The sequence below is a fragment of the Pipistrellus kuhlii genome, unplaced genomic scaffold (assembly GCF_014108245.1).
Source record: "Pipistrellus kuhlii isolate mPipKuh1 unplaced genomic scaffold, mPipKuh1.p scaffold_m20_p_9, whole genome shotgun sequence".
NCBI classification, from domain to species: Eukaryota; Metazoa; Chordata; class Mammalia; order Chiroptera; family Vespertilionidae; genus Pipistrellus; species Pipistrellus kuhlii.
Window position 1 is genome coordinate 28,108,528 of NW_023425595.1, and position 20,713 is coordinate 28,129,240.

Here is a 20,713-nt window from a genome sequence, read left to right on the forward strand (position 1 = left end):
GGAAGTCAGGAGACCAGTTAAGAGGTCTCAGGTGTTTTGTTTTGTTTTATTGTGTTTAAAAAAAGGTCTCAAGTATTTGCCTGTAAAGTGGGGATAATGATAATATACTTCTGAAGCTGTTGCCAATTCAGTGAGGTACTACATTTTAAATATTTATTTCAATATCTGGCACATGGTAAAACACTCAGTAAATGTCGTTATTGTTACTTTTATGGTCCTTCTCTACAGAGAGCAGATCTTTCTGCTTCAGGGCTGCTCCAGGGAGATGGGCTGGGAGAGGGCAGTGGCTGTTCGCAGGGTGGAAATGTAAGTTTGCTTAAAGTCACAACGTGGAGGCCAGAGCCCAGGATGCTCGAAGGCCCCATGAGAATGGCTTGAGAGATGATTCATGAACAACAAACAAACAAACGTATTCCAATTGCTTCTGGAAACATGCTGCAGAGACTGCTAGCCCTAGCGCTGGCTGAGCTTTGAAACGTGCTTTTCCGCCAGGTGTTCCAGCGAGCAGGTGCAGGGCTCGCACTGGTGTGCAGTCGCGCGGAGGCTGGGACCCTCGCCTCTCCTCACCCCAGGCTTCCGCCCCGCCCTGCCTCACCGGCAGAGGGTGCCCGGCAGAGGGTGCCGGGCGGAGGGAGGGTCCCCGGAAGGCCAGCTCCAACCGGCCTGCAGGGGCTGCCCCCTCCCCAGTCACGTGGCTTGGTGGGTGGGGACCGACCTGAAGTTAGAGACATCCTGAGCGATCCCTGCTGCTGAGTGCGTCGCGCGCGCGCGTCCTCCCGAGCCCGGGGCTGGGGGTGCCCGGGCTGTGGGTGCGGGAGCTCTGGGGGAGGGGGCGCGGGGTGGCACCTTGCAAAGCCGAGCAGCGGCGCGGACGGCGGGACTTGGGGGACATGGCCCAGCTGTCCGTGATCCCGGGGTCGGCCACCGCGTGGACTGGTAAGCAGAAACTCGGGGGGGGGGGGGAGCAGATCTGGGGCGCTGCTCCGGCGTGGGGCCCGCACCTCATCCCGGTCCAGGGGATGCGGGGCACCCACAACCGGAGGGGGGAGTGGTGGACCCTTGGCGCTTCGGGTCAGTCCCGCCAGCGCCACTCCTCACCGGCTCTTCCCCCGAGAGGGGCGGGCGCGGGGATGCTCCGCAGACGTCGAGGCGGAGAGCCCGGCCGGCTGGGGTCGCTGTGCCGGCCCCACCCCCGCGCGCGCATTGGCTGGCCGCCGTGACGTCACGCGCGGCTATAAAGCACGCGGCGCGCGGGGCTGGCGGCGCCGGCGGAGCTCGAGGACGCGGAGCCCGGGATCCCGGAGCGGCGCCCGCGGGGCCTCAGCGCGATGTTCTACTCAGGGCTCCTGACCGAGGGCGGCGGCCGCAAGGAGCCCGAGCTGCGGGAGGCGGCGTCGCTGCGGCAGCAGCGCCGGATGAAGCAGGCCGTGCAGTTCATCCACAAGGACTCGGCCGACCTCCTGCCTCTGGACGGCCTCAGGAAGCTGGGCTCGTCCAAGGACACGGTGAGCTCCGCGCCCGCCCCGGCCCCCCCGCGCGCCCCGCGGCCCCGGGCCCGCCCATCGCCGCTTTCACTGAGTCACCGCCCCGGGCCCCCGCGCCGCTGCCCTCTGACTCCCTGCTGCTCCGGATGCCTCTCCATCCATCCCCTGCCCCAGGGGCTCTCAGGGTCCTGGTGCCCCTCCCGCACTCCTGCTCCGCCTGCCCCCTGCGGGTCTGCTCTAGAGGCGAAGACCCTGCCCCGCCTTCTCGCCCGCCCCAGTGGCCTCCCTTTTCCGTTATCCCCGGGACTGATTTGCATCGCGCGGGGCTGGAGCCTCGCGGCCGGGGCAGCCTTGCGGGATGCTCGGCCTGTCTCAGGAGCCAGACAGAGGGGGCTCCTAGTGGGCGTGAGGAGAGGACGAAGTGGGAAGGGGGTTTTCTTGGCAGTCACAGGATGAAATGACTTTTGTTGACTCCATCTTGCCCCTATGCACAATCTTCTCCGTTTGATGTTGTTCTTATCTGACTTTGACCTTGCATCCTGAAAGGTGACAGGAAAAGGAGGATGGAACGGAAAGGATTCTTGAACCACAGGCATCTCTTCATCCTAATCAGTTTTCCTCCTATTCCTCTCCTACCCGCCCTTCCCACCCCCCAAATAGATGGAAACCGGGCTGCTACGTCTCACTGACTAGCTAACGGTTGGGGCTGGAGCTGGGAGCTGGGGATTGGGGACTGGGGACTGGGACTGAGGACTGAGGACTGGGGGGGGGGGGGGGGAGATGGGACTTAGGGCTGGGGGTTGGGGCTGAGGCTAGGGTTGGGTTGGGGGCTGGGGGCTGGGGCTGGGGTTGGGGTTGGGGATTGGGGGTTGGGATTGGAGCTGGGAGCTGGGAGCTGGGGACTGGGGCTGGGACTGAGGGCTGGGGGGGCTGGGACTGGGACTGGGGGCTAGGACGGGCTGGGGCTGGGGCTGGGGGTTAGAGCTGGGGCTAGGGTTGGGCTGGGACTGGGGGCTGGGGCTGGGGCTGGGGCTGGTGTTGGGGGAGGGGCTGGCTTGTTCTCATGAAGGAGAACCCCCCAGGACTGGAGGTCTGGGTTCAAAGACCATCCTGCCCTCTAGCTATGGAAGGGAGATGGATGGTTAAGGGTTACTAGTTTAAAGAATTGTAATTAATTCTCGTTCTTCCGTCACTGTAGCAGGGCTGGGCCAGATGTATGTTTAGCTTTGTAATTTTATCCGGAGTTTTCTTGTAGTTTACTTGTTTCCTTAAATTTCATGACCATTTTAATCATAAGGACAATAATTTATGAAGCATTGATTAAATGCCTTTTAAATGAAATAGGTACTCTATAATTTTTAAGTATTTTTGAGCTTTTGGAATGTTTAATTTGGTGGGGGGTTGGGTGGGGGGACATGTCAGCCTGGTTCACTGAGATTGTAATTTCCAGCCCAAGAATGACTGTTGAGGGCAGAGCTCCTGAATCTATCTTTTTAAACAACCCTAATGACAGATACCAAGATCAAATTTGTCCTCCCTCCCATTGGGATAGTCATTTTTAGTTATTTACATTCAGGGATGTCTACCCAGTTAGCTTGTTCTGTTTTTTTTTTTTCAAAGGTATTTTTCCTGCACAAGTCACAGGATTGTCAATCAGACTCATGCTCACTCAGAGTGGTGACTGAAATGTATTCCTAGGAAAAACGATAACTCTTTCTTCTCTTCTTTGACTTTAAAGAAATCTAGATTTCTTTAGCAAATCAGGTCCAGGTCTTACGTCCCCGCCACAATAATCCTAGCTCCTGAAGCCACACTAACCAATAAAGAAGGAAGTATTAGGAAAGGAAGTAAAATGTGGAATATTTTTCTTTCCTTCAGCCTGGATTTAAGATATGATTGACGTTTTGTTGTCCTGAGCTGTCAAGGAGTTTCCTATCCCTGAGAAACTACCTTCCCATCCTTCTGCCTAGCATTCTTTATACTGCTTCATCCTGTGTAGGAAGAATCCCATCTGTCTTTCTGACTCCAGTCTGTCTCATTGAACCACACAGAAGCTGATAGCTTACAACACAGGCAGTAGGCAGGAAGAAGGAAGCATCGTCAAAAAGCAGGTTATTGCTATGGATGTAACACTTAGCCGTTTACTGTGAGACTCAGAACCATGGTTCACACTTCCTCCCCCCTTTTTCCTCTCCCCTCCTCCCCATTGCCCTTGAATTGATACTCCTCTCTCACTGTTCTCACACCTTTAATGTGCAAATGATCGCACTGAAGAGCTAGAACAGATCACAGCCAGGCCAATGGTGGTAGGGTGGTAGGGTAAGAACAGTGAGTGGTCGACAAACTCATTAATCAACAGAGCCAAATTTCAACAGTACGATTGAAATTTCTTTTGAGATCCACATATTTAAACTTAAACTTCTTTTAATGCCACTTCTTCAAAATAGACTCGCCCAGACTGTGATATTTTGTGAAAGAGCCACACTCAAGGGGCCAAAGGAGCTGCATGTGGCTCATGAGCCGCAGTTTGCAGGCCCTGGGGTGAGGTGGCATGCTGAAGCTCTCCTGGAACTGATTTTGCTGCCTCCATATGATCTTAAGAGTAACCTTATAAGTACTATTTCACTTCATTCTGTGGATATCTCTTGTAGTATAGACCAGTGTTGACTCAATTTTCTCACACTGAAGTAAAATTTTGAGGATACCAAAATTGATTAAATAGGCATATGGTACAAACTCAAGAGGAGGACAAGAACAGGCAGGAGATCACCAGAGAGAGTAGGTAAGGAGGGAAACAGATTAGTTTTAGTTGACTCTGGGGTATGTGCCAGTGAGAAGATTGTAGGTTTTTCTCCTACTACCGGTAGTAACCTATATTAGAATGACATTGCTGGGTTTTCTGTATTATTTACCTTTTGTGAAGCTGTTTCTGTAATTTTTGTTATGTGATACTAGCCTGCCAACTTTCTTTGGATTGGCCAAGAATACCTATTGGCAATCAAATGTGGTCTTGTTCTCTTGGCCCAGGGATGGGTGTTTGCCCTAATCCTATTGCGTGTAGTTGGCTGATACAAAGTCTGCTATGCAAATTAATTGCATAATTAACTTATTTCTTATGTCTGCCTCTTTTATTTTGTTTGTCTTTTCATCTTGTGCTAGTTATTGTTGTTGTTTTCTGTTAGATTAAGAGCCAGCATCAGAGATATGAGTAATATTTTATTTGATTTATTATTTTTTTCAAAGTTCATGAAATTGGGGGGAAAAAACAAAAAGATTCCACTCTTAGAGTTTCTTTTGTTTTAGCTACCAGGCTCAGAAATGATCTCCTCATTGAGGTAAGGACTTTTTGATTTTTTAAAACCAGTCCTGTCATAGGATAATGTGCAGTCTTTTCAATATCATAATATTATTGACTATCAGTCCATCCTTTAGTTGTCCAGCAATAGAGTTTTGTTTTCCTGTCTGTGGTTGATTCTGCATATAAGCAAATGTTTTAGCAGAAGTCACTAGAATTAGAAATGAAGGCCAGGGGAAGGATGGTAGACCACAGCAAAGCCACCAGACCATGAAATGACTAGCTCTGTACTCTGAGTATCTCATCTTCCTGATCAGAATCTCTGTCAGAGCCATGGGTGGTGCCCTATAGTTTAATCATTCATAATGCCACAAAACACCCACAATCCTGCAGGTTTTGGACCAAAGAACTTTGGTACCTTGGAAAAGGAGTATGAAATACCAATGTCACGGCACGATCTGGTACAAACTGAAGGTTTTCAGAGCCAAGTTTGCATCCCGATTACAGCAAACATTGTTTGAACACTTGCTAGCTCCTAGGACCACAAAGGAGAAAATAACAAAATCCCTCTCTACAGGGAGTTTATCCATTATGAATAAGGACAGAACAGATTAATCTATTCTGTTCAATATTTATTGAGCATGTATCACAGAGCAAAGTGAGCAATGGGGAGGGTGATACGTAGGAGAAACCATCAGAGAGGTACTTATAGGCCAGGGTACTTATAGGTCATTATCCAGATTGGATTTGGCTTCTAATCCAATATGGTAAACCAGTATAAGGCTTTGGGCAGAGTGGTTACATGACATGACTTCTTTTATAAAAACTACCGTATGCCGGGACTGGTTTGGCTCAATGGATAAAGCGTCGGCTTGGGGACTGAAGGGTCCCGGGTTCGATTCCGGTCAAGGGCATGTACCTTGGTTGCAGGCATATCCCCAGTGGGGGGTGTGCAAGAGGCAGCTGATCGATGACTCTCTCTCATCGATGTTTCTAACTCTCTATCTCTCTCCCTTCCTCTCTGTACAAAATCAATAAAATATATATTTTTTTAAAAAAATAAATAAATAAAAACTACCGTACTACTTTTTGCCTATGGACGCGGCATTGGCAGGGCATCCGAAGACAAAGGATCCACGTTCTTACGTTTTCTACGACGGTGCCCTCGGCGGGGCTCTCTGGGGCAGGGGGGGAGGGGGGTGCGGCCAGGGCGAGCCTGCGGGGGGCGGCGTCCGCCACGCCGGGCTGGTTTCTGACCAGGGTGCGTTTTTCTGGGCGCACACCCCTTTGTACAAACGTGCGGACCACACTCCCCGTGGCTTCTGTTTGTGAATAAAAGACACATCGGTTTGGGAAAAAAAAAAAAAAATACCGTACTAGTAGCCCTGCGCATGAATCGGTGCTCCAGTATATCACTGCCCTCCTGAAGCTCCCCTTGCCCCCAACTCGTAGCTTGCTGCCCTGCCCTGTCCTGACCTGTAGCTCTCCACTGCTGGCCTGCTTGTAGTTTGCTGCCCCACCCTCCTGCCGATCAGTGATCAGTGTTACATGGTCGTCATTATGCCTCAGGGTGTAATGGATAATTAGCATATCTCCCTCTTATTATATAGCACAGACTACTGTGTGGATTAGGCTGTAAGAGTAGAAGCCAGGAGACTGATCAAGTGAAAAATGAAGGCGGCTCTCAGCAGTGTGATAGCAGTAAAGGGGACCAAAAAAAAAAACACACCATTTTCTGGATATATTTTGAAGGCAGAACTGACAAGTTTACTTGATGGATTGGTTTAAGGGTCTGAAAGAAAGAGTAGTCAAGAATGACCTCAAGGTTTTTGACCTAGCAGTTGGAAGAATAAAATTGTCATTACTGAAATGGGTGAGACTAGGAGGAACAGGTTAGGGATAGGGAAAAAGAATCAGGAATTTTATTTTTTAACAACTATTAAAAATCTATTTGGGATTTCTATTAGTTATTCAAGTATAATTGTGGAGTAGACAGTTCACAGGAAGATAAGTAACCCCACCAGGAAGCCCATGCTAGTTGCCACGAAGTTACAGTCACTACGTGCCAGAGGAGTTCAGTGGAAGAAGGCACTAGTATGGCCTGGTGTGACAAATTTAACCAGGCCAGCATCTGATTACAACAGCATCCTTCCCTGGTGAGTAAATTGACCTTGAGATGGTGTGGGGAGGAGGCTGCCTCCAGAGTATACCTTATAGAACCTCAGAGTAAGAACTTACTTACAGTTATCTAGTCCAATTCTCTGCCCATATGTGAATCCTTTCTAGCAAAAATACAGTCTGCCACAGCAGCTGAGAAACCCCCATCTCAGACCAATCAATCCACAAGCAGGGAACAATCAGGACTCAGGCTGTTCTCTTCGAAATAATGTGTCTGTTGGAGCACAAGGCAAAGGCAAAGAGAACACAGAAGGCCTGGGGCAATGTGACAGCCTGCCTTATGTAGGTGCCCATGTGTTTTTTGAGCAACTGCAAACCCAAGGCCAGCCTGCCTCCATTCCCATGGGGTAGGATGGGTCATATGTTGTATATTTAGCTTGTAAACAAAGAAGAGAAGGCATAGATATTAGTGCCCTTTTAGGTTTTCAAGTTCAGATAGAGACATGTATTTTGGGCTTGAAGTGAAAGTCAACCAGGAGTCCATGTTTACCTATAAACTACAATATATATGAGAAAAATAATGGTATAGGATGATGTCTTGCTCTTTTAGGAAAAAATAGTGAGTGATGAGCAGCTTCAGTTTTAGGCTGAATGAGAATTTAATGTATTATATATACACATACATACACCTACTAACATTTGAATGCTTCATATTATGTCATTTAATCCTCACAAAAGTACAAGGTATTTACTAACTTGAACTCAGCTCTGTCTGACTCCAAAGCATATATTTTTAACTACTACTCTAAGTCGGGTGTTGGCAACCTTTTTCCGTAAAGGACCACACAGTAACTACATTTTTGCGTTTTTCAGGCTGAACAGTCTCTGTCTCAACTGCTCAACTTTACTTTTGTGCAAAAGCAGCCACAGACAGTTTATGAATAGGGTGGGTTGTGTTCCAATAAACATTTATTTCTAGAAATGGACAGCAGACAGAATATGGTGTGTGGACTGTATTTGCTGATACCTATCTCTAACTGGTTCTATTGCTAGCTAGAAACTGAGTTTCTGCTCTGGGAGTAAATGCTACAAAGAAGGCAGATTTCTGTCATCTTCCCTATTTTCTAGTCTGGTCCATTCTGTGGACCACAAAATCCCATTAGTTTGATTCTGTGTGGGTTTGGTGCAGCATAGGTAAAGGAATTGAGAAAGTAGTCTTAGATGTTCTTTCTCAATTCATCAAATATGCTGCCTCCATCACCATTAGCAGCTTCTGAAGGAAATGGGCCTGAGGGCAATGCTGTTTTCTGGGTAGAAATAGTTGAGGTTCCTCAATCTGGCACACATTTTGCTTAAAGCTCTTCTAATCAGGTTGTAGAGTGGGAAAGAAAATAAAGTGAAAGAAAATAGATTATACTGCAGGATGCCACACAATGATGAATGGACCAGACTTCAAAGAAAATAATTTTAGAACTTTCCTCATTTACCTTATCTATCCAGGGGTGATTAGACTCTTCTGCAAGATTAAGAGTAACCAGATAGCCCTGGCAGTGTTGCTCAGTGGTTGGAGCATCAGGTCGCGAGCGGGAGGCAACCAATCGATGCGTCTCTCTGACATCATTCCTTCTCCTTCTCCCTCTCCCTCTCTCTTTTCATGCCTACCTCCCTTCCACTCTCTAAAATTCAATGGAAAACAAGTCCTCGGGTGAGGATTAACAACAATAAAAAAAGAGTAACCAGGTAAAGTTATCAGCAAAACGATGTAGAAGAAAAGCTCCAAACTTTCTGGGTTGGACTTGACGGAAACAAGCACCCTGCTATAGTATGATCTAAGTTAGGAATCCAAGCTTATTAATGAGAGAAATAAGAATAAAGAATTTCTGTGTCTATTGAGGAGCAAAGCATTCTCCCAATGGCACATCAGGAAACCTGACAGAGTTAGCACTTCCTCTGGCTCCTTATTAAGTTAAGAAGCTCATTTTCTTTAAAGTATCTCTTTCTCTCCTTTTCTCAAGAATACTAATTTAGAATCTGCTTTGCCAAGAATCAGTGTATTTCGGGAATATGTTTCTTCACCTCAGCAGGGTTACAGTGAGTCATGGCTCTGACTCCGTTCTTCCTCAGAAATCTGAAAGGTGGAGGAAAATGAAGACCTCCTGTTCTTCCCCCTTTCCTGGGAAAGTTCTAGGCTCTGGGCTTCTAAGAATGACTCTCTTCCCCCTAGAACTGGAGGGCTATCTGGTGTGTGTTACATAGAAGCTTATGGTTAGATGCTATACTTTTAGGGATTTTGAATGTTAATGTAAACTGGGAATAAGATGCTTTGTGTAGAAATTTCTCAGGTCAAACAACTTATCAAGAGGTAGCTTATACTTTCTAGAGGCCACTATGGGCAGAAGCAGTAGAGAATGGATATATCTGCCCTGGGATCTCTCCTAAGCTCAAAGAGCAGATTTGAAATCACAATCCTCATTCTGCTTTCTAACATTAGGTATCCTGACAAGGATATAAGGTCGAGTTAAGTCTTCCGCTTCTTGATCCGTCTCTGCCCCGTATATACTCCCACTTTTTGGCCCATTGAAGAGATGGGCATGGATGACAAGCATATGGCAGAGCTGTCTTTTACTCCTGGAGATTTAGAGGATGTCAGTAAGGATGATTCCTGTGGGTTCTGCCATGTTCCAAAGTGTGTCTTCTGAGAGGTTTGCTCAGCAGGTCTGAATTCCTGTCTTCCCATGCCATCCACCCATGGGTGACTCACTCTGCCCTCAGGCCACTAAGGCATATATATATATATATATCTCCTATATAATAAAGGGGTAAAATGCAAATTGACCATCACTCCAACACACAAGATGGCTGCTCCCAAGTGGAAACAAGATGGCCACCACAAAATGGCCAGCAGGGGAGGACAGTGGTGGGCAATCAGGCCAGCAGGGGAGGGTAATTAGGGGTGACCAGGCCAGCAGGGAAGGGCAGTTGGGAGGGACCAGGCCTAGAGAGGAGGGCAGTTGGGGGGACCACACCTGCAAGGGAGGTCAGTTAGGAGTGACCTGGCCAGCAGAGGAGGATAGTTAGGGACAACCAGGCTGGCAGGGGAGGGCAGTCAGGGGCAATTTGGCCGGCAGGGGAGCAGTTAGGCATCAATCAGACTGGCAGGCAGAAGCAGTTAGGGCCAATCAGGCAGGCAGGCAGGTGAGCGATTGGGAGGCAGCAATCTTGGATTGAGAGAGGCATGCCACAATCCCAGTGGGCAGTCTGACATCCCTCGAGGGGTCCCAGATTGGAGAGGGTGCAGGCTGGGCTGAGGGACACATACAACCCTCCCTCCCTCATGTATGAATGTTGTGCACCGGGCCTCTAGTGTGTGTGTGTGTGTATACATTTGGGTCCAAAAGATCAGACTGTAAGGGAGTGAGACTTGAAATAGAAATAGGCAGAGCTTCTGACAACCAGGGCTAGCTAGGTTTTTCGGCCTGTGGAAATAAGCTGCCCCTTCTGTCAGTCCCCTGGAAAATACACCTATTCCACATAGACTAAAGCTACTCTTCTCTCTCTCTCTCTCTGCCATTCTTCTCTTGAAATGCCCTTGCAAAGGGCGGGAAGGCAGTAGGCCCAGAAGTCCAAATCACAAGGGTCTTTCAGTTCTCTTTAGCCACAGAATGTTCTTTGGCCCCATCCCCGTCTTTCAGTGTCTCACCTGGTTTTTTCGTTCAGAGTGGCCTACTTGCAAATTGCTTGATAGTACCTGCTCTGGCCGTACCAATGGAGTCCCTACTTGAAGGGAGACTAGATGTAGAGCTCAGTTAGGTGAAGGTCCTGCATTGTTTCAGCAGCACCTGGGGGACGGTGGGAGAAGGGGAAATGGCCTGTCATTTAGAAGCCTCTGCTTTTTATTCCTCAAGCAACCGCATAACATTCTGCAGAGGCGCCTCATGGAAACCAACCTGTCTAAGCTCCGGAGCGGTCGTGTCCCGTGGACCTCCAAGACCAACAAACTCAATCAGGCTAAGTCTGAGGGACTGAAGAAGTCTGAGGATGATGGGATGATTTTGGTTTCTTGCCAGGTAATGTTCTGAGAACAGCTTTTCCAGGGTTTTCTGGGGGGTAGGATTTGGGCTCATTATAATCAGAAGTGGGTCTCTCGCCTCAAAATTGTAGAGTATGGGTTATATCATGAGATTCATAAATGAGTTCCAAGGAGGGCACTCCATGCAAGGCAGAAAGTGTGTGCAGTATTTTGTATGTGCGTGCATGGGAAAAAGGACCAAACATTCATCAGATTTGCAAAGGGCTCTCTCTCTCTCTCTCTCTCTCTCTCTCTCTCTCTCTCTCTCTCTCTCTCACACACACACACACACACACACACACACACTACTTGATATATAGAATGAAAAACCCAAAGTCCTTTGGGATCTTCTGTCATCTCTAGATTGAGGCAGAAAAGGGGCCTCTCAAAGGAGACTTAGCAGTGGGTAAAGATGGGACACTACACACCCATAATTGTGAAGATGCTCTCCAAACCTGCCTTTCACATGACATCTGCGCCTTGCTCTCTGGGTCTCCCTTCCCTTGCTCCTATTGAACAGCATGTTCCTCTCCACAGTGTGCTGGGAAGGATGTGAAAGCCCTGATTGACACAGGCTGCCAATATAATCTCATCTCTTCAGCCTGTGTGTATAGACTGGGGTAAGTAGCTACTTGTACTGGGTGGAATTCAGATGCCAGTCACTCTGCCTGCGTCTGTTTTGATGTTAGAGATGATGAGGGTCTCCACAGAGGCTCCGAGAGAAGTGTGCAGAACTCAGATATCAACTGGAACCAGTCCTTTGTAATGGGACAGAGTGAGGGATCTCGGATACCTGGGAGAATTCTGTGAGTTGGGCAAGCCTTAGACTTTCCATTAACTCCCACCTGTTAAGTTTTGAGAAAAGACATAAGAGCTCTGGAGAGAAGGTGAGATTCTTGGTTTATTGTGTGCCGTGTCCTGTTCCTGATTTTTGACCTGCCCAGATAACAAATTAAGAGGAGCTGTCCCGTTGATGTAGCCCCGAGGAGTAAAAGCAGGGATGTGGTTGGCTTTAGCTTAACTCAGGGTCCTTCTGAAGGTGACACTGCCTGTTTCCCAAAAGCATGAAACTGAACTTAGAATAGGATTGCTATAGCTGCCAGGCCTGAACCATCATGGGGGTCATTAACCAATGGTCTTTTAGTGCCTTTTCTCTCTCTGACAAACATTCGATCTTACTGCTGAGCATGCTGGGTATTGGGTGTGAGGGGCAGACACCGCTCAGAATTGAATGTCTTCAGTTCTCTGACAGATATGTTCTTCTTCCTTTTCACTCCATCTGTCCTTTGATTTCTCATTCCTTCTCTTTCCTCCAAATTACCAGATGGGACCAGAATTGGGAGGATCAATCCAACATTCTTTTCCACTCCTATATCACTGAGTACAATAAGTCATCCCTTAGCCCGAATCTCTACATTGAAACAATCACTAAAGTAGATATAATGGCCCATTTTAAACTACTTTCACGATGTCCAACTTCTTAAGTAGGGCTTGCAGAAGACTTGATTTGTATAATCAGTGACCTCTGCCACATGACCTTTTTCATCTTGTTGCTACCCTGTCCTCAACCCTCACCATCATTGTGACTCTGAAGCAGCCTCTATGGGTTTTGTACATACTGGGGAGTCCAGGACACAAGTGTTCTTGTGCGAAGAATCCTGAGCTTTTTAATGTGGTGAAGAGATGAGGCACAGTGCACCATGATGGTTCCAGAAAGACTTGTCATGTCCTTGTGCATAATTACTAGTAGGTAGCAGACTGCCATGATTCCAGACAAATTAATAACCATCTGTAAAACTGCACTTATTTTTCTTTTGGATGGGTGATAACACTAAAAGATAGGAAGTGGAGTAAAGCAAAAGTACTGGCACAGAAAACCCATAATTAAGTATTTATCCACCAACCCATAATAGCTCGGGTGCTAGCTGTTCCAATCACATTACATAACTGTGAAACCTTGGCGCTGTTGTTTTTTTTCCCCTTCTTCCTCTGAACAGACAAGTTAAATTAATTGGGACTTTCTCCATGATATTGCTGATATCAATATCAATGCACCTACTGACACTAAACTTATAGCATAAGACTAACTGATGAGGGTAGACTGAAATGAAAAAGACATAGAAAAAATTAGACATTGAATAGTGTTTTCTAAACGTAGACCTGGCCTGCCCTCTCTGGGATCTATTATCCATAGATAGGTAGAAGGACGTGTTAACTGAACTTGCACACAGGTGGGAATGTAAGGATGCAGAATAGATTCTCTGAGTGAGTCAACTCTTAACTTTTATCAGTGCACACAGTGGGGTATCTCTTTGAGAACAGGAAATGAATCTTTAGTTTTCTTTATATTCCCTGGCATGTTTAGGAAAAAGTGCTGAAACAAAAAAGCATAGGCTGGCTAGCACTTTCTTGGTAAATTAATCCCAGGAAATCCTTGGAAAATTCCGACCATGGGTGGGAAGGTAGACATTGCCAGATTCCGTCAGAAACCTCTGCTATCTTCTCCTCTGGTGCAGACTCAAGGAGCATGTCAAATCTCACAAGCATGAAGGAGAGAAGCTTTCTCTACCCCGGCATCTGAAAGTAGTGGGGCAGATTGAGCACCTAGTGATCACACTGGGCTCCCTTTGCCTGGACTGCCCAGCAGCGGTGGTTGGTGAGTAGAATTGGGGACCTGACCTATGGACCCTAATGTAAATCTTCTCCCTACTTCTAAACCCACATGAGATCCCATGCCTGACTTCTTCAAAATCCCAGGTTTTCACTTTTCTGTACTATAGACCTTGTCTGTTCTATAGTACCAGTGGGACCCTGGGTTACATTCAAGGCAAGGTGAGAATTACTCTTAAAAGGGGGGGAGGCAAGGCAGCAAACATTTTGTTTGCCTGTGAAAAGGGTCCTTCAGAGATTTCCATGAGCTGGTTTGAGGTAGAGGGCAAGATCCTCTTACTCCTTTTCCATAAATACCTTGATAATTTCCCACCATCTCATACTTTCCGTCATGTACTCTATTCTAGACTACTTATAAGTTCCTGGTTTTTACTTTAAAAGTACTTGAGTTTGAATCTTGGTTAAAAAGACAGGAGTTTGATTATTAGTTCTATCACCTTTTAGCTATAATAATCTGGGGAAATTAAGTAGATGAACAACAGATATTTACTAGATGGATGCAATAGATGATTATTGGATAAATGGACAGGTGGTTGGTTGGTTGGATGGATAGAACCTAATGGTGATAAGGCTGACTTCTAAACCAGTATAGAAATGGTTGAACTTTAATTATTTTTTATTAGAGGACAATGAGAAGAACTTATCCCTTGGTCTCCAGACTCTCCGATCTTTGAAGGTAGGATAATTCTACTTTCTCTTTGACACTTTGTTTCTGAGGCAAGGGTCAATTTTTTTTTTTCCCCAGAGAGGAAAGCAGAGAGAGATAGAAACATCGATGATGAGAAAGAATCGTGAATCAGCTGCCTCCTGCATGACCTCTACTGGGGATCAAGCCTACAACACAGGCATTGTGCCCCGATTGGGAATCAAACTGTGACTTCCTGGTTGATAGGTTGATGCTCAACCTCTGAGGAATGCCGGCCAGGCAGGAGTCATCTTATATGGATACCTCCAAAGTGAGATAATTGACAGTGAATCTCCTTTGTTTTCAGTGCATCATAAACTTGGATAAGCACCAGCTGATCATGGGGAAAACAGACAAAGAAGAAATCCCTTTTGTGGAGACAGTTTCTTTGAATGAAGACAAGTGAGTGTTCAAATGGGTCAGATCAAGTCAAATTCATTTGCCATTAACCAGAGGATTTCCCATATAGGATACTGGGTTGTGTCCTGTCTTTGACCTTCAGTCATACCACAGATACATCTCTCCTCACTCCCAGATTTCACTATCTTACAAAACTCTCTAGCTCACATTTCAGAATGAACAGTGATGATACTGCACAGAGTGTTGGGGAAAATGAGTAGCTTAACTAAACTTGTACTTGCCTTCCTAACTTCCTTGAATTTGGTATCATTTCTTCTGTTTCTTTTTCATTTCAGCACTTCAGAAGCATAACTCCAGCCTGCGGCATATGCACACACACCAGGTTGACAGATGGAGGAAACTGGGTTTGAACCAAATGCAGTAGCAACTTGCTGTGGACCAAGTCCTTTTCTCTAATAGAAGCTCCAGGGCTCCTTCCCACTCAAACCTCTCTAGACTTTAGTCTGTGCTTTAGAGATCTTGTCTGATTATAGCCATTGTTTTTTACTCCTTTGATCACTTAATTTCTAGACCTTTTTGACACTGCCAGGTCTCACTTGTGGCCTATTTTTATGCTTCTTCCAGGAATTTGCTTTTATGTGTCAAGTAGAGGAGCTGCCAGGTTCCATTTCTCCATAAGTACACTTGCTTCTTTTACGATAGCTAAAATGTATAATATAATAAACAGGAACCTGGCCTTTACCTCCTTTCAGCTGACTCAGAGAGGTGCAGGATGCCTATGTCTCAGAATTAATATTTCCTCTCCTTCATTCATTGATTTCTCAAGTATGGATAGATCTGAAATCTAAAAGAGCCCAGAAACATCATATAAAGTTCCAGAGAGGCAAGTGAATTGCCTAAGCTCATATACGGAGTCCGCGGCAGAAGGCACCCAGAACTGAGACCTGATGAGCCAAGGCTCTGTTCATTCTCCCTTACTACTTCATTTGTGCCCCAGCCTTGAGAGGCAGATGAAGAAATGAGGGCTTGTAAAAAGGTAGGGTAGGGGAAGAGTATGCTTTGGGGCTGGATGCAAGGAGGATCTGGGTAGATCTCTTTCCTGTGCGCTAAGCCCACTAAAAGTCCCCTGACCCAAACTGACACCTTTAGGCCCTTATCTTAGTGCTTAAAAGCTGAGGATACAAAGATCAATGAGATGTGGAACTTTTTGGAGGGGAAGAGGGGAAGGAACCACAAACAGAAGGACATTAATTGCTCTCTGGGATGGAATTGAAGGCTTCAGTAAATAATCTGGGCATCATTGTTAGACATTAATATTCCCAAGATCCAGTCGCTGTCTCGGTGTAGACTCTGGATCTTTGTCTGCCATGGACTCAAGTAGCTGAGAACAGGAGTAGGTAAAGCAGACCTAGAGCAGGTCTAGAATAGAAGGGAGTACTAGGTAGAATCAGTTGGTGGGAAGGCCTGCATAGGGAAATCTTTCTGGGATGGTCAGGATGAAACTTTAGGCCAGGTATTGAGGATTGGGAACTCTTCAGCTCTGTCCTGGTATTAGGAAAGAGGCAGAGGGGTAGGCTGGCAGTATTAAGGACAACTTTTTCTGACTGCACAATATTTCCTGACCTCTCTCAAAGAGCTGAAAATCCCAGGGACTTCTTGGAACTCTTTGTTGGGGGGGGGGGGGGGGGGGGGGGGAGAGGTGTCATCTTGGACACACAGATACCTATAGTGGAATTTCCTCTTCAGTTTGGTCATGGAAGTACCTGGAGAAGTCAGAAAAATAGCCAGCTGTGAATATCTCTTTAGGAGAATCCCAGTTCTACCCTTGATTCATAGCATTAGTTCCCAGAGTATTTAATGGATCCCACTTTGAACTGTGCCAGGTCCCACCAACAATCCCTACCAAGCAGCTCTTTGGAACTATGAATGTTTTCAGCTTTATGGAAACTTCCTAAAGACTAAAAGTTGGTGACCTCCACTTGAACAGCGGGTTATCATGGGGTCATCCTTAGGCCCCCTTCTTATCAGCCCCTATAGAGGAAGTGAGATAGAAAACTAAGCATAGCCACAGTAGAGGAGGTCACATTTGAAGCTCAGCAGGGGTGATCTCAGGTGACCAATCTTCAGTGCCCCCTCCAACTCCACCCCATTGAAGTCTCTCTACTCTCCTCCCCTACCTCTCACAGCAGCACTTTGGCCTGCTGCTGATCCTAGGACTGAGGTGAAAATGCTTCACCCCTCCTTCCCTAGTTGAAAGTTCCACTCCGAGCCTTGACTCTTGGCCACAAGTGAAGCATGTTGGAAGTTCCTGGGCCTCCTTTACCTTTATGTGGCTTCCCTTTGGACGAGTGGACCAGGAATTCTCAGGGAAAGATGCGACTGATTCTGGCCCTTTGAGTTCAGGATTCTGAGGCATTGGGGGGATGATCAGATGACCTTTAGTGGCCTCTGAGAATCAGTCAGTGGTTTTCTAATTTTGAAATAGAAACAGTTGGGGCCGTTTAAGCTTAGGGTATCATAGTCTCAATGCAGTGAAATCATTTGAATTTATTTGAATAATTGCGCTTTAAACCTGGGGCTTGATAGAGGTACCTTATAATGTCTGATGACAATTATGAGGAATCTTGAGCTCCATTAATCTTCTTTAAATGCTGCTAAGTTGATTACTCTGGTAGTCCATATCTCCTTGATATTCCTTAGGGAGCACTGGGTCTACTTTAGTGGGGCTGGTAAGGTAAGCAGGTAAGGTCAGTTCTTCTCAGAATCCTAGAATATTCTCTCTGGTGCCTCTGATGGAGGGTGTTGGAAGAGAGTCTACCTAGGTCACAGTTCTGAAGACAGGCAGTAGCAAGAAGTAACCCTGTAGAACTGGTACCCCTCGCCTTCCTTATTAGGTGTCCATCTCAAATACAGAAAAGTTTAGAAAATATTGTTTTTGCCATTTGGCATTTCTATGCCTGACTTATTTGTGGAATAAATGTTTTCTGACTTTTCTATTTCCTTGCCCTGCACAGACCCCACCTGGTAAGATTTCCTATCCCTTAGCTCAAAGTGTCTATAGAATGGATTGCTTGGTATGTTGGCTATCCTCACTTCGTGTGATAGAAATATCTTTCCAGGTTGGGGACATGGAGGAGATGGACTGGATTCCTCCCTCCTGTTTCCAGGCCTCTGCATTAGCACTTTATCTGCTCAGTGTTTCTGGCTGTGTTGGGTTTATTTGTGAAATTGACATAATTAACAATAAAGTGAAATATTCCCTTCTGTTTGCTCGTCTGATGTTTGTCTGTTGAGGCCCCGGAAGGTGGGGGAGCCTGGGAACAGCCCAGTTGCATGGGTGTCTGTCTCTTGGTCTTCTGAACACTAGGCCTTGTTGCTCTCATTTCCTCTATTGCTACTGGCCCTTGAGCTCTCCCTCTTACTGCCTGTATGCCCTTGGGCAAATCAGTGGACCTCTCTGAGCTTGGTTTTGTAATCTATAAAACAAGTGATAATAATACTAACTTTACAGAATCAAATGAGATAATCCCTGTAAAGTAGTTGGCATATGGTGTTCCCTCACAGCTTTAATTCCCTCACAATATGGTGGCTCAGCAGCATGAGAACACTTACTTCCAGAAAAGGAAATACAGTCTAACCTCGTTTCTAGGAAGTCTCCCATCTCAAACAAGTGGGTTCTCATCCAAGTTGTTCACAGAAAAAAAATGTCTCAGTTTTCGAACTGACAACCATTTCAAGCTGATACCTCAGCATGACAAAAAGCTCCTCTCAGGCAACAAACTAAGGAGAGAATGCTTTTGTTGTCAGAGAAATCAAAGGTTAGTACAATTTTAAAACATAAAGTGCCATCAAGAGTGCTAATGTGCCAAAACCAGTTTGGCTCAGTGGATAGAGCGACGGCCTGTGGACTGAAAGGTCCCGGGTTCGATTCCGGTCAATGCCTCACTCTCACATATGCATGGATAGCCAGGGATCTCCGACATTTAAGAAATGTCTTAAATGAGTTTTTACTCAGCTTTGAAGGATAGAAAAGACAAACAAAAACTGAAAAACTCAAACAGACAAGTCAAGAAACAAAGCACTAGAAATATCCTCAGAGAAATAAGATATTATAGCACACAAATGGAACAGAATGCTATTGGGCCTGGGGAAGGATGAACATGAAAGTGCTCTAGTAACTTTAAAATATAACAGAAATGTAAAAATTCAAAATAAAGAGTTGGATATGGAAATATTTCTGAAAAAAAAGTAGGACACATTCTAGGACAAAAACCATGCAGTAGGCTTAGAGAGCAGCTTTTCCAGAATGAAGGAGGAGGAGGATTCCTGGAGGGTCATTTCCAAATTAAAAATTAAACTGATAAGTTACTTGATGTTTTTGAATGTTTTGAGACAAGTTTGGGATAAATTATAGATACTTGAATACTAGGTAATTAAGAAAGCATGGAAAAGGAGGCAATGGCTAACTTCAATTAAAAAAAGTAAATGTAGCCCTAGCTGGTTTGGCTTAGCAGATAGAGCATCAGCCTGTGGACCAAAGGGGCCTGGGTCCCTTAATTAATTTCGGTCAAAGACACAAGCCTGGGTTCCCTGCTCCATTCCCAGTAGGGGGCGTACAGGAGGTAACCAATCAATGATTCTCATCACTGATGTTTCTCTCCCTCTGAAATCAATAATAAAATTACATATATATATATATATATATATATATATATAAAATAGGAATACTTTTTAAAAAATATATTACTGCAAATATTATAAATTATTAATAATTGGTACACAGTCATAATATAATGGATTGCAATTTACATAAATAAGGTGGTAGATATATTGAGGGATAGAAGATGAAGAAACGTTTATGAGAGTGTATTAGAACATAAATATAGATGATTTGTTTATAGGAAGTAGTAAAATAATAGACCAAACTGGAAAAAAAAATCAATAACAGTATAAGGATGTTGCTAAGAAATATGAAGATAAATCCCAGAAGAGAGAGCTACAAGGTAAGTATATGCACAGTAGAAATTGATTGTGTACAAGGTTAGCTCAGGGTCTGCTGTGAAATACTATTTAATTTTTTTTAAAATACTAGTAAACATAAAAATGAATAAAAATAATGTAATGTAATATTTATTTGAAAATCTTAGTGGTCAGAAAGGATATACTGTTTTCTTAAGTATTTCTTTAAGACACTGGGAAACCAATAATACTGATTTGGCACTCCTCTGAAAGAAACTTTAAAAATTATCTCTGCTTTGATACTAAATTTGTGTTGCTTTGTTTTTGGGGGGCTGCAGTAACTTGTCAGCAATAGGGACACCAAAATCTCCAGGAACAGAGAGAGAATATCCTGGCCTCATAGATTGTCGTCATAGTGGGCACAAGCAAGTGATAGCATGGCACACCAGCAGCAGAGGGCAGAACATCTAACTAAAAGGGCCAAGTGATGCACATGGTAAAGGAGAGGACTCATGCTCAGAAATAACTGGAAGAACTGTGTGTGTGCACACCTATGTCCCGCCACAACCACTAAAGGCCCAATCCCAGTAACTATCATCATTGATGCTGTTTGTGACTTCATCTGTTCTCAGGCACTGGTGTGGCCTGGGAAAGTGCTGGGGAGGTCAGAAAGGATGGGGTAGAGAAGTTAACTGTCCAATAAAGTTAATTTTGTATTTCTCAACAGTCGAGAGCTATCTGACTACTGCAGATAAAGCTGGCAAAACCTTGGCCCCAGATACATCAATTGTCACTTCTGCTTCCTAACCTTCAGACCTTCTCACTTAAATTTAGAGAAGGCTCTTTTCACTCTCGACCATCCAGGGGATTTTTCAGGCCTCAGAAAGTGAGAGGGCCCTTATTAGACAGAAGGAATAAAGTAGAGAAACCCAGGGAAGCAGAGAAAAGGAAGGGGGGACAAGTGGGCACCAAGGCCTGTCTTGCCTGTAAATAGAAAAACTCCGATATTACTTGCCATTTTGAGACTTAAAGGGGCTAAATATATTTGGTGCAATATCAGACATGTTCTTGTG

General features: G+C 45.4%; 1 protein-coding gene across 2 annotated transcripts; it reads left to right on the forward strand.

Annotated features, from left to right (window-relative positions):
- Window positions 1–779: 779 nt before the first annotated feature.
- NRIP3 (nuclear receptor interacting protein 3) lies at window positions 780–17,947 on the forward strand. Of its 2 annotated transcripts, XM_036427104.2 has the most exons (8): window positions 780–936; window positions 1,342–1,505; window positions 10,803–10,964; window positions 11,504–11,586; window positions 13,483–13,622; window positions 14,260–14,312; window positions 14,629–14,723; window positions 15,017–17,947. In XM_036427104.2, exons 1-8 carry the CDS (start codon window positions 891–893, stop codon window positions 15,030–15,032), a joined length of 759 nt encoding a protein of 252 aa, XP_036282997.1. In that variant the 5' UTR covers window positions 780–890; the 3' UTR covers window positions 15,033–17,947. The 2 variants fall into 2 exon arrangements, with proteins under 2 accessions (XP_036282997.1, XP_036282998.1); XM_036427105.2 differs by lacking the exon at window positions 780–936 and having other exon boundaries at window positions 1,243–1,505.
- Window positions 17,948–20,713: the final 2,766 nt, after the last annotated feature.